The sequence below is a fragment of the Anser cygnoides genome, chromosome 11, assembly GCF_040182565.1.
Source record: "Anser cygnoides isolate HZ-2024a breed goose chromosome 11, Taihu_goose_T2T_genome, whole genome shotgun sequence".
NCBI classification, from domain to species: Eukaryota; Metazoa; Chordata; class Aves; order Anseriformes; family Anatidae; genus Anser; species Anser cygnoides.
Window position 1 is genome coordinate 16808099 of NC_089883.1, and position 17530 is coordinate 16825628.

General features: G+C 37.3%; 2 protein-coding genes across 23 annotated transcripts in view; one reads left to right on the top strand and one right to left on the bottom strand.

The window, feature by feature from the left end:
• Nucleotides 1-2207, top strand: part of APBA2 (amyloid beta precursor protein binding family A member 2) — a 99349-nt gene extending 97142 nt beyond the window's left edge. For all 9 annotated transcript variants that reach the window (XM_013177409.3, XM_067003961.1, XM_067003958.1 and 6 more), the window contains one exon: nucleotides 1080-2207. In XM_013177409.3, the coding sequence (XP_013032863.1) occupies nucleotides 1080-1151 (72 nt within the window). In that variant the 3' untranslated portion in view covers nucleotides 1152-2207. The remainder of the gene's footprint in view (nucleotides 1-1079) is intronic.
• ENTREP2 (endosomal transmembrane epsin interactor 2) overlaps nucleotides 1-17530 on the bottom strand; it is a 157612-nt gene that overhangs the window by 22262 nt on the left and 117820 nt on the right. For 11 of the 14 annotated variants that reach the window (XM_067003950.1, XM_067003952.1, XM_067003944.1 and 8 more), the window contains 5 exons: nucleotides 14866-14941; nucleotides 11468-12061; nucleotides 7421-7498; nucleotides 6171-6499; nucleotides 1833-4136 (listed from right to left, as the gene is read on the bottom strand). In XM_067003950.1, coding sequence (XP_066860051.1) covers nucleotides 3951-4136; nucleotides 6171-6499; nucleotides 7421-7498; nucleotides 11468-12061; nucleotides 14866-14941 — 1263 coding nt within the window. In that variant the 3' untranslated portion in view covers nucleotides 1833-3950. Of the gene's footprint in view, nucleotides 1-109; nucleotides 299-1832; nucleotides 4137-6170; nucleotides 6500-7420; nucleotides 7499-11467; nucleotides 12062-14865; nucleotides 14942-17530 lie in introns of those variants that run through there. The other 3 variants (XR_010834270.1, XR_010834269.1, XM_067003946.1) reach the window with 3 other exon arrangements.

Here is a 17530-nt window from a genome sequence, read left to right on the forward strand (position 1 = left end):
GCTAACAACTACAGCATCTGCCATAAAAATAAATTAATATTCAAAGACCTGAGATTAAAATTTATATGTATTTTAATCCTTTCACTTCTACTGAACATTTCCAACTTACCTTAGAAATAATTTAAGACATCTCTCTCCAGCACTTTTAGAGAAGTCAGCGATGGATGAACAAGATCCTCTAGTTTATCAAAATCCCTACTGATTTTAGTGGTAGGATCATACACAACCCTGGCCAGATCTTCCACTAGGCTCCTTTGCCATAAATCAGAGGTAACTTGTTTTCCTGTGGAAAATGATACTTGAAAAAGAATACAGAATACATGCATGTTGGCAGGAACAAAGCTATATAGGTTTCAACAGAACCTACATGCCTTTGTGATACCTGTTCGTTGCACATTTCACTAAACATATGAGGACATCATGCAACTTGTTTTTTGCAGCATGAAGAAACCAAGCTATCAAGGCAGCATGTGTCTGGTGAGGTTCTATAGGTACTTAAAGCTGTTAGTAAGTTTCTGACAACTCCGATTACCTGATGTCCTATTTATCCGTAAAATCCCTCTGATGCTCATCACAATACTCTCTGCAAAAAGAACTTAAATATGCTAGTCATGAGAGAACCTGTTTCACCAAACCCTTAACTGACGTTTAAGTGTTGGGTGATAAAGATCAAGTTGTGTGTTCAAATGTTCATCAACAAGGAGAAAACACACATAAAATTACCCTCCCACAGGGGAGGAAAGTACAAGAAAATCCAGGTTCAGTTAATATCAGAACAGCAGAATCAGTTTTCAAGGAGGTTTGTGCTGCTTCATTAGAAATGGCAGTAATCAGAGTAGAGTATAACAGTGGACAGTGTTTTATTAATTATCTTTTCAGCTGTAGAATGTTACTTCCTGGCAGTTGTCATTGGAAAAAAAATAATCCAACAGAACAGCTCATCGGAACCAGAGAACTTTTAACTAGAAACGTTGGTAACATTCACATCTCTAGGAACCAGTGGGAGAATCAGGTTGGGACTTATGAATTACTTTAATAAGTTAGCAATTCTGTTAATTTCTGTGTAAATCAATCAACAGATTCATATGAAGACTATGCCAGCTGCCATGTTCAGGCTTCTAACTGGGCAAGAGACACCCCTATACATCTAGCTTGTGACTCTCTTGCAGCAACATAAATAAATGATTCCATCAGAGCTGAAGCCCTCATAGCTGAAGAGAACTTTGTATTTTGTATGAATGAAAGGCTTTGAAGCTGACCTGAGGACTCTGACACAAGGAACAGACAGGTGTCTGCCTTTTCTCCTTCCTTTTTATTTCTTTGCCAAAAAGTAATGAGAAGGATGGTCAAAGACAATAACCACCAACACAAAATCTTTGTAAAACACTTAAGTATTTTGCAACATCTTCTAAACTCTTTTCTCATAAAACTTAAAACATATTTATTTGTAACCTTTATGTGGAGTGACGTATGTATGTCTGTCCTGTTTGATAACATGGTGAATGTGAAAACTTGATGAATGAGACTGCAGAAAATGGCAAAGATAAGCAATTAGACAAAGCTATGGCTGCCTCAAGCTAAGAAAAAATCCCAGTACCATAAACCATAAAGCGGTCCACTACTGATGGCATGGTGTGATTTTAAAACTGGTGCCGAATAGATGGTATTTCGGTGGAAAGGAATGTGTGCAGTTAAAACTTTTAGATTCTAATGTAAAGAGAACCACTGTAGTACTTGGTATTGTTATGACAAGTGTAACCTGTTTGGCAAGGTGTGAACATAAATATGTAACAAGTGTTTCATATGCTAAATAAAGAATAATTGCCACAAGATAAAAATCAAAATATTTATTTAGATACATATTTATTTTTAATGCTTGTGATTTTTATGATTTAACAGAGTGATTTCATGGATAACTTATTGCACAGTTTTGTGTAATGTATGTGTTGGGCTGTTTTTTTTGTTTTGTTTTGTTTTTTAACTTTTGCATATTACTTTTTTGTTTATATTAGCTCTAAACGGGAAAGCCATGCTTACCTGTTTTCTGTTTTTTTATAAAGCATTCTTATTCCTGAGGCAATGTGTTTTGAATGTGAATTGTTTTGACAAATAACCTAGCACCATCAGCAGTATTAGATTGTGTGTAGATTAAAAAAAAAAAAGTAGTAAAGTTGTATTCCTTATTACATAAATGTTAATTGGTGTAACTTTTTGTCTAGGTTTTTTTTTGGGGGGGGGGAGGGGCAAAGCCTTGAAGAAAATACACTGTGACTTAAGAAGCCTTACCATGCAGTAACTAAAGAGCTTTAGATGACTGTACTTCAAGGAGTAGTGTGTTGCATGCAACTGACCTTAGGAAAGAATTAACCTACTATCACTAATAAATCTGAAAAAATAAATAAAGCTTGCTTATTTTGTTTGTTGTGTAAGTTTACATAGTAAAAAAACAACTAGAATATCATTTAATTCTTCAACTAAGTGCAGTTGCAAAGGTCACAGTTTTTTTTTTTTAAAGGGAATTCATCTCTTGAATTAACAGTTCATATATTAGTATTATCATCTTTAGAGTAGATGTTTTCAAATAGCATACCTGGTTGCCACTGGATGTCACTGTAACTTCACATCAGTACAGAATCATGCTATACTTAAAATACGTTAAAATGGATTATTCTGTAAAACTTAAACTACCCATCTTCAGCTACATTCATTTGTGACCTTTTCACAGGATGTCTGCCCAGCTCAGAATGACACAAATGAACCCAGTATATGATTAAACCTCAAATGGAAACTGTAACACTACTGACAAGCACTGCTGCAAAAAAAATTTAAACCCTGAAACGTCAACATGTGGTAGGTTCTTTATGAGAACCTTTTCTTTAAGGCCTTTTCCAATTTCCTCTGAGAGAGGCAGATGAAGCTTGCACTGGAAGACATTGCTGGTAGACCTGTGTTTATGCTGGTAATCAAATTAGCATCAAGAATACTACTTTTTTTTTTTAAAAAAAAAGATAATTTTAAATTAATCAAAAATGCAGCAGAGCCACAAGGAAATGTTTTAGTAATACAGTTATCCAAACTACTAATTGGAATAACAGTTCTTTTTTCAAAAAAAAAAAAAAGTTTGTGGCTCTGCTAGATAAAAATTCACTTAGTTTCCTATCACTTGGCATTTGTAAGTACATAAAATCTTTTCGGAAATGCAGGATTTCAGAGACTTCTTCCCTAATGCACCTTTTGGACACAATTCACAGAATACTTAAAACATCAGTTTTCAATAGCACATACTACTCCAACTAATAAACTCTGGAGCATTCAGAACAAAGTAAAAACAATTCACACTGCAACCTTTAGTATAATATAAAAAGGCAACATCTTGAGGGTGGGGAGGGATGGGCAGGGAGAAGGCAGAATAATAAGAATTTAAATACAACCAATCAGTTAGCCTGGCATGAAAGATGCTGGAAAAATGAATTAGAAGCAGCACTGTATGCGCATATGAATCACCTTTACATTTCTATCCAAATCAGTTGTTGAAAAACCAAAGTCCAGAAATACTTTTTATTAAAACACTGATCATAGTTAAAACACTTTGAGGTACATTAAATAAATACAACTTTTAAGTTGTACAGCCAGTCTATGGTGGTTTTGCAATGGTTTTCAAGAAATGCTAGACATCATCAACAGCATTTCTCTAAGTACACTGGAATATATGCATCTCTGGTTGAGAAAACATTTGTTACGAGTTGACTAATAAATCAGTTAAAATTTTTCAAAATGCAGGGCTGAAATTTACATTCAGAAAATCAGGTGTTCTCTTCCTGCTGTTGGAAAAAAGTAGAATTCCAAAGGAAGACACTTTTTCCATTTTAAGCCATCCACTACTTGTATTTCTCCCAGTCCTGGTTTCTTCCTTAATCCTCTCTGCTGGAATCACATACCTGTGAATATTATCAAAGGATGGTTTCCCGGGAAACTCCAATTAAACTGTGAGGCCTGTCCCGCTCTAACCTGCGAGTGATATGGGACCTGTGTAAGAAGGCAACTGGAGAGCTCAGAGCACCACAACTCTGAAGATGAAGATCTTCTTGGAGCCGCTTTCTGGAGGTATTCGCACTCTGCTGGGAACTTGTAATAACCTGTTCATCAAAAGGGCAGAAACGGAGGAGGGAAAAAACGTGGAAAACAGTGAAAACTGATTTCATTTAAAAGGCTCAGCTTCTGAATATTACGTCCTTCAAGTTACCTAGTGATGGAACTCCCACAAAGGAGTTGTGTCTTCATGCAGCCACCCAGAGTCTAGCCCACTTGTGTTTTTACAGCCGGTCACAGCTGAGTAAGGCCTACTGGCAAGCAAAGTCAGGCTTGAAAGGCGTCAGGCCTCGCACCAGTACTGTAGTATTATATCAGCAAAGGGGCGAATAAGTATTTGTTCCTCTATATGTGAATGAAAAGGACCAGTGAAAAAGGCAGCAGTTCTCCCTTAAAAAAGATACATGTAAGTTTGGAGCAAATTAAACTATTTCTTTAGGAGACAGAGATGTTTTACTAGCTTTGGTGAAGGTGGGAGACAACTAAAACCTTGCAAGCCTGACAAACGAGCGTTCTGTTAACAGAAGTATCAAGCTGCTTCACAAATCTGAATTACACAACCATTTCACCAAAATGCTGTGACTTCCTGAGTAGATTGCTGGGATAGCCTTGACTTTTACTGATAAATAACTTCACTAGAATTTTTGCTTTATTGTGAAAAATTCTATGTCCCCTCCGATCTAAGAAACCTGAACAGGGTAAATATTGAGCCACGGGTTTCTAGTTTTATGAGCTACATAAGCCCTCAAAATTCTTTCATACTGCTTTGTTTTGGGAGAAACTTTTTTAAATTTAAATAAATTGTTTTCAGCTTTCTAACCTTGCAGATTTAACGACCTGCAAATCCAGTAAAGCAATAAAAATGTTAAAAGTTAATTCCACACTGACTCTCTATTAAGTATGTTATAATAGTACTGCTTGCCTAACGACTTGACTGTAAGGTTAACTGATACAGTGATGCTTCTTTGTTCTACTTCATAGTTAGCAAAAGACAATCTTGCAACAAGCTTTTTTAAATGCTGTATGTTTCCTGCTACATCAAACTATCTCACAATAAAAGTAAACACCCTGCAATTTACGCATTACTATATCCTGTTTTAATACTTAGCAAATTTCCCTCACTTAGGGATCATCAGACTAATGCCACAAATACTAAGTAACTCATAATGGAGAAACAGCCCCACGCATGCATCCTTAATCATCTGTCCAGCTCTGAAAACTCTACCATCAACCTGAACATGGTTAGTCAGTGTTAAGACCATTCTGCTTTTTGAATCTGACAGCGTAAATGGAACTTCACTTTTATAGCTATCATTCTGGAAACAATACTAGCAAGAGGTGATTCATCACCTTCCTTCCTGGAAAAAAAAATTAAAATAAATAGACATATTATTAAACATGCATTAGATTATAAGAGTTGCTACCACTACTAATTCTTTTTTTTTTTTTTTTGTATATATATGATTCCTACCAAGCCTTGCATTTGTTTTATTCTCTCTCAAAAGCATAAAGTGTCAATTATTTTTCTTAAAAATAACAAGGGTCATTGTCGTTCTTCTTGTCAGGAGTAAGGGTGACTGCAGTGTTCTATTTTGATAGATTGTGGCCCTGCTTGTTTATCTACCCTTTCTTTTCAGTTAGTAGCTAATGCTGTACAAATACATCTGCCTTAAAAAAAAAAAAAAAAAGAACAAAAAGAACACAACAGATCCAAGTCAGTGCTTGAATCCGTGCTATCTCCATGTATCAACACAAATTTAGGTAGGGAATACTACAACTCAGGTTTAAAAAGCCTTTGGAAATAAGAGGTATTGCTGACTACCAATGTGTAAAATCAGTTCCCTAAAGATCTCTTAGGATTTTACCAGTACTGTCTCCAGCTGAAGATTTTAAAATGCATTTATGACTGCCTCAGTGTAAAATGCATTACTGCTTGATAAATATAAATTATTTCCTACTAAAGCCATGTTACTGCAAGATATCCTTTGTAATTCTCTGAACTATTCAAAACTATAAAAACATTTTGATAAGGCACGTGTCTCATCAAAGTTGAACAAATCTTTAGAACATTAATGACCTACCTGGTCTATAATATTGGCACTGAAGATGGCTTCTTCCATGTGTCTTTCATCAGATTTTATTACTGATCGTATGCTGTTCACTACGTGACGTACTTCTGGAGGGAGATTACAGTTTGAATGTTCCAAAAATTTGGCAACTAAAATTTTTGTGTCTTTATATGCCTTAAGGTCCACTAAAGAGCGTGGTCGCTCTTTTGAGGCTGTTCGCAAAGCCTTTGGCTTTAAGTGGAAATCAATTTTCCTTGTATCCTTCTGTTTTCCAGTTGGTAGGAAACTGCTCAAAGAATGCTGACAAGCAGAGGCAGCCATATGAGAATCAGAAACAGGAACTAAAAGAAGGGGGGGAAGAATATCTTTAAAGTAAATGTTGTTTTTTTAAAACAAACAAAACACAAACCAGAACAACAAATAAAAACCACGAAAAAAAAAGCACCAAAAAAAATACAACAAGGCAAGTCAAGTATCCTCACAAAAGGTTTTGTCATAAATTGTCTGTTTTCTCCAGAGATAACAAAATAATGTCATCGAGGAAACCTTTTAACCAAAGGCCAAGGTACAATTCATTCTCATGACCAAGAAGGACTGTATTTAAGAAGAGTGTGGACATAATTAAAGTACTTCATAAATCAGGCATTTTTGTTACCTCTACTTTCAGCGATTTCAGTAAACATTAATGGTAAGGGGAAACGCCAGCTACTCAGTGTTACATATGTAACTTGGAATGTTTTAGCTTGCTTGGCTTTAAGGATAAAGTTCCCCTTGCTTCTATAGTTAGGCCCCAAAAATGATAAGCGGAGAATCATATATGAGAGATTGTTGAGAAATACAGAGAAAGCAAAAAAAAAAAATAAAGAGTCTTTAATCGCAGCATTTGTGATTTGTGATCAAAGGCGGCTTCCAAAATAAATAAATAAATAAATAAAGCAATATAACCGAATGAGAAAGTTCTGCCTCCACACCTCATGCTTGCATGTGGAGAGAATCCATTTTTGCTCTTCACAGCATGCTGGGAGACAAAGAAACCCAATCCACTATATTTAGTGCAAGAACCAGGAATCTGGCAAGAGGTGGGCTCGGTGAACATGTGTAAGTATCGTTCTGTCGGAACTGTACATCATGCACCTATGCTGTTACTGAGCAATTTTTACTCCAAACTTTCTTGATCATATTTCTCTATCAGAAGCTTATTTTAATTTTTAAACCAAAATAAGGAAATCTACACAATCCTGCTTTAGAAAACAGATCCTCACCTGTTTCTAATGTTGCTGGAGATAATCCTGCATCTTGATGCCGTCTACATGTAGGAGGAGTCCAGGCACAATGATCACCTTTAACCAAAGACAGACAGACAGAAACAGCACAATCAAGCCCTGTTATCCTGTGCGGAAAGCAAGGAAAAATACATTTGGATCATTTGGATCTTTTGTCATCTCCTTTACAGAATGAATCTACTCAGCTGAAATACTACTTGCAAGATATCCACTCACAAAGAGAAACTACTATACTCAGAAACGTCCTTCAAGCTGTTAAAGAAACGCAGACAGAAAGATAGTTCCTTGCTTGGTTTCCTCTTATACAGCTATCAAATCCTAAATACTTCAGGCCTAAGCACTTAAGTTACAGAAGGCTCAATGCATTCTAAGGGCAGACCTCAGACCATCCTGTATTTCCTTGGCAGACAGAGTTTGTCTTTTTAAAAAAAAAAAAAAAGGAAAAGGAAAAGAGGGAGAGGGAGAGAAAAAAGAAAAGAAAAACAGGGAAGATGAAGCTCTCTTATTTCTATAAGAACGGTATTTTGTTCAATACTTCTACCTCTTTTTTCCTCCTTTTTAAAAAAAAAGAAAAGAATTCATTCTTTGCAGGAGAAATGTTATTAGATTAACGGGTAGGTGACCACTATGGTTACTGGTGATCCAATTAATAACAAATGTTTGCAGAGCTTCTGCAAACAGCTCTGGACATAGGTGCCTTCTAATGACAGTGTTTCGGGGATGCCAGCACAAGCGTCAATGATCATAAGATCACACTATGCCGTAATTGACAGTGCACTCTTTTTGATCTCAAGCTTCTGACAGGCAAGATGGAATAAGCCCTTCCATTTCTGCTGTGCATGTTTGTGTCTGTTTTCAGAACTGAAAACTATTTTAAACTTCTTGGTAGATTAGTAGAGGTTTTCTTCCATATCTTTAGGGAAGGTTTGTAATGAAAATAATTAAATGAAGTCAAACAAACATAAGATGCTACACAGAAAAGTAAGAAAAGAGACAGCCACTGTTCTGTCTTGAATTTTCCTCATTGTGCTGACGTACTGCAACACATGAATCACAGCATGCTTAATGAGAGAAGACACTCGAGAAGTTCCATCTTCCCATCCTTTATTACCCTGCTTAACACATCTGTGCCAGAGACAAAACTACAGTACTGGCCACCATCCTGAATCACCTGGAACACAGGCACTACCATAATCACCCTGGAGTATCCCAGGACAATCAGCTGACAGAGCCACGTGGTCTATCACATTTCCGTATAGATTAAGTTTACTGAAACAAAGATCAGTGCTCAAAGTTGATTCTGTCCTCCTTTGCTATGACAAACTTTATGGAGAAAAGACAGGAAAATGTGCAAACCTCTCATTTGTAAGGTTTCCCCCCCACCTCCTCCATTTTTTTAAGTGGTAAAAACTTCTTAGAGAGATTTTATGTGAATGCACAAGACTTAAATTGTCAGGGACTACACAGTGATTATAAAGGCAGCTATTACACTGAACTTTCATCTACTTTCTATACTAGAAATGACAGATATTTTAAAACAAATAAACAAGCTCACTTTCAGCGTTAAATGATAAATGGGGGAATTACTGAGTCCATCCTGCCAAGATGTGCTTGAAGCACATGAATTGTGTGTTATCAGTCTAAAAGCCTACCCAGTTGTATGCCTGATTCCCAGATCACTAATATATTAGATCTCACACCTGTTGTGTCACAACCCTGTTGCACTCATGCAACATTCCTGTGCCAAATAAATTATGCTCCAAACTAGGTGCAGTGCAATCACAGTAACATTCAAGACCAATTTCAAAAATAAAAAAAAGCTGTACACAGTTAACTTTGAGGTTGCACTTCTAAACCTGTTACCATTGACTTCTATGGGCACGTTAATCAGCAGGTGAGTTATTTTTCTTAAAGCAAAAAGACAGGATCCTAGGACAAAACTAAACCCACTTACTGATCTGACCATTACATTTTCCCATTTGTGAAAATGCCTGAAGCTCCCCCAACCCTCATTTCCCCAAAATCTGTAGCGTGTCTCTTGCATGACTTATTAGTCTCAACAATATGCAGTTAGACCAGTAGTCAAGATCAAATGCTTCTTTAAGTGAGCTGAGTATAAAGAACTTCAGCTGTGTGTCACAGCTTAGGAAAAGTGTGCTTAAGGGCTGCTACAAGCAGCCTGTACATGTTAACATAATTGTGCCACTTCTGATTTCCAAATAAAGGTCATCAACAAGTAGAGCGAGGAAGGTGAGTGAAATGAAGTAGTGAAAACCTTCACAGAGTAAAATTTTGCAAATTCTAGTTTGCCAAAAATATAAATGAAATAAATGTGCAGATCTAAACTCAAGTGCTTCTCTTGAACATTCAGTTTTAAAGAATCTTCTGTACACAGCATAACGGCGAACTAGGCCAGCACAAATACATTCCCTCTGAGTTACCCCATCTCATGCTCCCCCTCTGCCATGTGTATATCAGTAACTCTAGAACTCTCTCTGCTTCATTATTCATTATTACAATTTTTGCTAAGACCAGTTAAATCTCAGTAATGTTTAACCCCTGTTCTCCACCAGGGAACTTGGAAATTAGTCAAAGTAATTCCTATAACTATAATAAATTAGATAATGCCACTCCTCCAGAAAAGATGATGGATGTATTTAGGACGTGTTAAGAATGACGGCAGAGCATCTGTTATGGCAGATGTCCCAGCAGTCAGCTAGAGCACATAGACATGGCTGCCTACATTAATATCTCTGTCAAACACTACTCAAAGAGCATATGGAGCCCAATATGGAAAACGCACACAATGCAATCCAGAAGAGAAAGGGCTGTTCTTCTCATGTTTGGCACAGCGTAAAGGATTCAGAAATTCCTACTTACTGTCTGCACAGCAGCTTCATAGCACCTACATATCCTAGCCGAGTAAATTTCATAAAATAAGTGCAGACTTCTAGATTAAAGATTCACATTTCCTCGACAGCATGCTGAAGCCAGATTTTTAAAGGCAGAAGACATTCAATTACTGAACTAGGTATGAGGTCTCTGAAATTCATAGGAACAGAATAACAATGCAAAACACATAATAGAACCAACACTTCATCTTCCTAAATGAAACCAGTCATTTCAACATTTTGTCTACTTTTGTTCTGAGCTAGTCATGATTTTTTTTCTTTAGAAGCCTTAGAAAGCCCGGTGAATGCATATGTATCAGGATCATCTGTCTGACAACTCACAAAGCTTTCATCTTTACTTTCAAACCACTTCTCCAAGGTACCCCTTCGAATCTCTCCAGTTTACATCGTTTTGTAAAACCTGTACTTTTCAAACGTTTTAAATCTACATTCCTGCTGTTATTTGACCAAGCCACTCCCTCCTAAATCAAACATTTATTTTCCACCAATAAGCTGATTTTTATGAAGATACAGTGTTCAGCTAACAGCTCCTCTCCTCTTCTTCCCAACTTGTCTAAAAGGAGATTCATAGCAGAAGATGCTTATCCTCAGCAGTCAAAAGCTTTCCTTTTCATTCATCAACTTGTCATGTGCCTCATCTTTCATTTATTTTTCTTTAAAACTTGTCACTGTACAGTCCAATACAGTTACAGTTGTGACTGCCTCTGAAATGAACCAGTCCTGTCAATGTCAGTGTCACCTTCAGGAAACACAACCTGCTGTATTATAAGCATGACAGCTCAATTAATCATTTCCCACATAGAACCCAGCTATTGTTCAACCTTGTAGTTCAGTTTCTCAATATAACAGTAAAAGAGGGGTGAAAGCATCTACTCAGGAGATGGTTTTCTGATCAGCGCAGAAAGGCTGGTATAATTCAGAAAATCCAAAATTAATTTCACTGCCATTTTTACCACTTTCACTTAAAAAAAATTAAATCTAGATGGTGTGCACAGAATTAAAGTCTTCACATGTCAGTCAACCCTCACTGAAAGGTTTCACAATGTACAGCAGCACTACATGCATAAAACCAACATCACTCCATGCTCCATCAGCCTCGTTACACTACACCTACCTTCTGGATAAGATGAACACGATACAGGATCACTCGATGATCGGACTATATTTGAATTTCGGTATTTTGTCACATGGTGCTGCTGGACAGTACTCTCAGGGCTGCTCACATATGATGCAGTATTTGGAGGTCCAAAACAGGGAGCAGTCTGGGAAGGGACAGCATGCTGGCTAGAGACCATAGAGCAGATCTTCTTTTCTTTCAAATGTGCCGTGACATTGCTTTCTTGAGCAGAACTCTGCAATTCTCTTTCTGAGGGGCTGAAATTCTCTGAGGAACAGTCTGAGGATCTGCCGTGGGCACAGTTCTCATTTTCCTGTCCTTGTGACTGGTCCATAGATGCTCTGCTGTGCAAACTGTCATCCTCATCAGGAAAACCCTCTGAGCAAGTTCTGTGGAACCTGCAGTGGATGCTGTAATCCAGACTGCTGCAGCTCTGGCCTGTAGCCCCTTTGCGGCTTGTACAGCAGGGAGAAAAATCTGCCGAATGGAGAGACCCCTGAACTTCCAGCGAACAAAGATCTTCGGAGGAGCAGCTGTGGTCTGGGACATCAGCAGCCTCAGAGACCATCAATGAGGTGCTCTCACCAGAAACTGCAAAACAGGAGATCCAGAGAAAAAGGAAGACTTCTTGCACCACCACCACCCTGCGCTTTCAACATACTGATTTAAATTTAGGAATTGTCAAGTAGGTCAATAACGATTCAAAACCTTTCAGGTGACAGAATGCCAAAGCAGTAACATAATTTACTTGTTTTTAGTGTCTTTCAGCGAAGGTAATTTGTGTTGTCAACTACTTTCATCAGCTAATAAGCATTTTTGAGCACTGAAGCCAAAGTTCCATCTGAAACCACATTTGGATAGCAGCAGATCTTCCACTGCTGGTTCCTCTGGTAAGCAGCGAGAGATTGCACGTGGTGGTAGGCAAAGTAATACTTCACAGAAATGCTGGAAAAACAAGCCTCTGATTGCTTCCAAACCTATCGCTACCGTAAATATGAGCTTCCTAACCAGGCATAATTTCCTTCAAACATGTATCTAAGATCTTTACAAATGAAAACTCTTGACAACACATCTCTGGCACACAACCTAAGAAATCACACACTCACGCTTCAGATAAAAGCTAAACATTCTGTGCAGGGCCACATCATCTTGGAAGCCCTCTGTATTACAAATTGACATCGTTAACACTTCCTCTGTCGTGTGTTCATATAGACGTTATGGATGAAAATGACTCCTTGTATGAAGGAAAGTATTTGGCTCTGCATTATTCCCAAATTTGTGACAGAAACGGAAGAAATAGAACTAGATCACATCATCTCCCAGTCTCCAGTAATATAAGCAACATTTTTCCCAGATCTGACTGCAATTCCTGAGAAGGTCCTACATCCAAAATCAAAACATTTACAAAACACAAATCACATTATTCTATTCAGCTCAGCATCCTCTGATGCCCTTTTCTGCATAACAGCTGTCACTAACCATACTCATGAGACAAACGTATTGTAACTTTTGTGTTCACAGGAACAGAAAAATAGGATCTTGCAGTGAATAAGACAATGCTTATAAGCACCCCCAAATTTTGGTGTCTAGGAAGCAGAAAGCTTTTCACAGTAGGCAGAAATTAACTATTAAAATGAAAAACAAGTATTCATGAAATTAGATTTTATGAAAGACATTTTTTCCTTACATAAAATGGATCAAGCCAACTATTTTCTTTTGGGGCTCCTAGGAAATAGATTTGTAATACTTACAACGCAATCACAAGATTGCCAAAAAGGACATTATAATCACTTACTGAAATACATCTGTGCAGCTACATTATGTTAAAAATGCATAATATGCACTGCTCAAACTGCAGTAGTTTATTGGACCACTTATATATGTGATGGGTCCCCAAACATTTTTTACCTAATGAGATGATTCTTTTCAACATATTCTTTTAAATGAAGCTTTGAAACATCTATAAAGTTATATGGATAACTGGATAAATGAAAGTATGAAGTTTGTGCCTGTCTTCAGAGCAAAACTCTTCACTGTCTTAACTCTGGTTTGGTTGGATTTAACTGAGAGCTAGACTGGGGCTGTTTGTACCATTTTCCACCTCAGGGGCCTTACGCCGTATTTCCACCACTCAAGGGCTTTACACTGTATTTACAGCTTCATACTGTGCTACTCTTCCATGGGCACTTTTTTTTTTTTCCCCGAGTACTATACAAAGCAGGAGAAGGGGGTTGAAGAAGATGAGAAGGGATCACTGCTCAGAAGGCAGGGAATGGTGACATCTGATTGATTTCACACAACCAGAGGACCTTCCTGGTTCCCCTTCATGTGTGCACATCACAGTATGTAACATCAAAACCATGGCTTTAGAGCTTGTCCACTGCTTCCAAGTAGTCAAAAGTCTTGCACTGGCAAGACCTGCTCTTAAAATTTAGTTTCATATGTGGATGTGAAGTCCAAACGTACTTTTGTATTTTGCTACCTAGCTGTGCAAACCAAGTCCTTGTTAATAACAGAAATTAAAGGCCAGTCACCTTCAGTTATCATACTCCATTGCAGTTGTCAAACATCAGCTTGTTTGTTTTAATATTTAGCAGTAGTTAAAGGTGACAGCTGATGGCTCTGGAAATTGAAGTCCTTCAATTATATGCAGAACAGACACCGTGTTTAAGACCAGATTCTGCTTGCTAGGCTGCTCTTCTCTGCCTATAAGTGTACTAACTGAGAACACTTACCAGTCTGTTCATTATACGAAATTATATGAAAAGTATTGGAAGTTTTACTACAGTAATTTTACTACAGTAATTATTTAATGCAAACTACCCAGCATCTCTCAATCTGCATAGCTGAAACCACTGAGTTTAAAAGGCCCTCCACAGCAACAGACACATTAAAGAGGCCTCTGTTAGTAACTTTTTTACTTAAAACAAACATGCTCTGAGATGTTACTCATATGCTACTCTCATTCACATCTGTGCTTTGGGAAGCACATTTTTTGTCTGGGCTGCTGGAAGCCATGCAGGGTAACTACAACATGCAGAGGGGGCATGTGCACTATCATACAGGCGCTCATGTTTGCTGACAATGAGAAACAAACTGCCTGTTATACGCAGAACTCTTCAAAGAGAAATGACAGTTGCCGCATCTGCCTCAAAGGGCTTTAATCACAATGAGTACGCTTCCAGGGGAGCTACAGAGCATGCTTTGTTAAACAGAATTCCCTTCTCAATTCCGCTGTGCTTCCAGCCACATCTTTTATGGCTGTGAAAAGGTTCTTGCCATGAACAATTTGGAAGCAAATCCTTCTTTCTATATTGGCAAAGGCAGAAAAGAAGTAAAAGCCCACCCAAAAATATCTCTGCCAAGTAGACGACAATAACACTATGATCAATCACCTTGTGTGCTGAAGCCCGGGGTCATGTTCCTCTCACCCAAGCTTGATTCAGATACTTGCTGATCAGTACCAGTGACCTAAATGAAAATTGTTTAATGAAACAGTACATTAGTAGGCAGTTTACCAAAACAAAGTATAGCACTGATGATCTGAACAATACAGAGCTGGCAACATGAAATAACTATCTGCTGCTATTCAGTCTGAAAACTAATTGCAATATTTTACAATGTTTTTGGGTCAGGAAAAATGCAGTGCAAAGCCACATGCTTAAAGCATTTGTTAGTTTGTTTTTCTAGAATCTACGAGCTAAATTCATCTTGAATACACAGCAGCTGGGGCTGCATGGCCACATTACAAAACTTGCATGTCTACAGTGCTTCAAACTTATTAAAAACAGTCTCTTTTTCAATATTTTATATTTTTCGTATTACGTTTCACATTATGTTTCACATTATATCACCCTAAAAAGGATGGAGAAAAAAAATAACCACAAAAACAATCATAAGAGCAGTATTTTCCTCTATGTATTTGCCAAGATGTTAATACCTGCTGTATTTCTAAGCCCTATAACATCACTGCCACACTGAGGGGCAGGGTGTTCTTCACCCTATCGGAGATTGCTGAAGGGAGATAATACTAGTGACTTTTTTCTGAAAGAGTAGATCTAAGTGGGTAACTTCCCTTCACTTTTGAAAATCGTGACAACAAAATATAGAATCAGTCCTGCTGGAAAAACTTCATACATAAACAACGGAAATTTGGAAATTTTTCTTTCTACTGATTTTAATAGACTTTGTGTTGAACCTTTTTGCCAGTCTCATTAAATTTTCAGCAGATCTTTGGGATTATGATTATTGTGTGTATATTTCATAAAAAGGTTCCAATAAATAGCTCATAAGAATACATGTGAAAAATATAGAAAGACAGGTCAAAGGGAATAAGATGAATACTATCCTTAGTAGAAAGAATCAAATCTACTACTGTAGGGCCACAATTAACTAGTAAAAGCTCATTACAGTTGGTGACAGACTTTAGAAATAACCATCATTCACCTCTTTGAAAACCTTTTTGTCAAGAGATTAATTTGTATCTGGCCTTCTAAAAAATTAAATGTGACGCTATTACTCTGAACTTATTAAGAAAAGAGCTTTCAATGCATATGCCAGTGTAGATTAACGCATACATATATACACATAGCTTACTGCACCCACTCATTTCTAAAACATCTATCCATAGCTTACTCTCACCAAGTGATCAAAAAACATTTTTCGGACACAATTTTTAAAGTGACTCTAAGCCTAAGGGTTTGTGAATATAACCCCCCAAAATAAAAAAGAACCAGAAACATTTTAACTCAGCAATACATGAATAAGGGATTGGAAAACAAAGAAAAGGCAAAAGCAGTCATATTTTTAGAAATATACTTGAAAATTTCTTAAGAGATCTTTTTTCTTTGAAGAAAACTATCATATCTGTGGTAAGAAAAAGATCAGTGATGTCATTGTAAGTTGCAGATGACTCCCGGGAACTCACTGTGGAAGTGCTTCCTCTTCTGCTTCAATCTAGCACAACACATTCATGTCTTTAGTACATGTTTTATTCACTACATCAGCATTTTAGAAATATTCTACTGCTTATGCTGAAATAATAGCCTTCATCAGCTAGGAGATTTATATTTTCCAACCTGAACACCTACTACCAAACTGCAAAAAGTTTACTTTTGAAAATGGAAATTGTAGTTTTATTTTCAAATAGGTAATGCAAGAGCAACTTTATGGAAGCAAGTATAAGCTTGTAAAAAGGATGTAAAGTTTTGTCCAAAGCAGGAAGTGTCCTCAAGTGCTTTTTGTTGCTGCAGAAAGTTGGATCAGAAAATGATTATTTTCTTTAACTAGACTTCTGAAGAAATAACGTTTTAAAGGTGTTTGCTGTTTGTGTTTTAAAATCTAAAGGTTCTACTAAAATTTGTCGTTTCACAAATTCTTAACCATGACAAAAGAATATCTGCTGAATACTTGTGCTGTTTATTGGCCTTGTACATTCTCCCAGTCACCTGACAGATGTAGTAGCATTGTCTAGTACCTATAAAATGGTCTAGCGCCTATAAAATCAGTTACATGCAAGGTTGAGGTTTTGGCAAATCTCCACTACTGAAAAAGAACCATCTGTAGCTTCGATCTAGTAAATCTAAAATAATTCCTGAATTTACTTTATATGCATTTGTAATTGATTAATCTTCCTGCCGGGGGAGGGGGGGGGGGGGGGGGGGGGGCGCGGGGGGGTGGAAGGAGAATCATGGTTTTAGTTGTAGGAGACAACAGTGACAAGATTTAGTTAGATCAGCCGTGTACAGCTGGCACGTGGGCTTACACAGCTTCCTGCATTGCCTAGTGTAACAAACCTTACTGACTTGTACGTTCTTCAACATAAAGGCTGGCAAACACAGTCACTAAGTTATCAATAGAAAAAGGTAAGAAAAAACATGCTTTTAACAAGTCTGAACACACTACAAGTTAGTAAAACACAAAATAGTCACTGGTATAATTCACCCAAATCCTTGATATGCTTGTTCTTTTCTACATCCTAGTCAATACCTCCCACGGAAAATAGTGTGGAAAACTTTTTCTTCCATGGTCATAAAACCAGAATTCCTAATCAGTACAGAT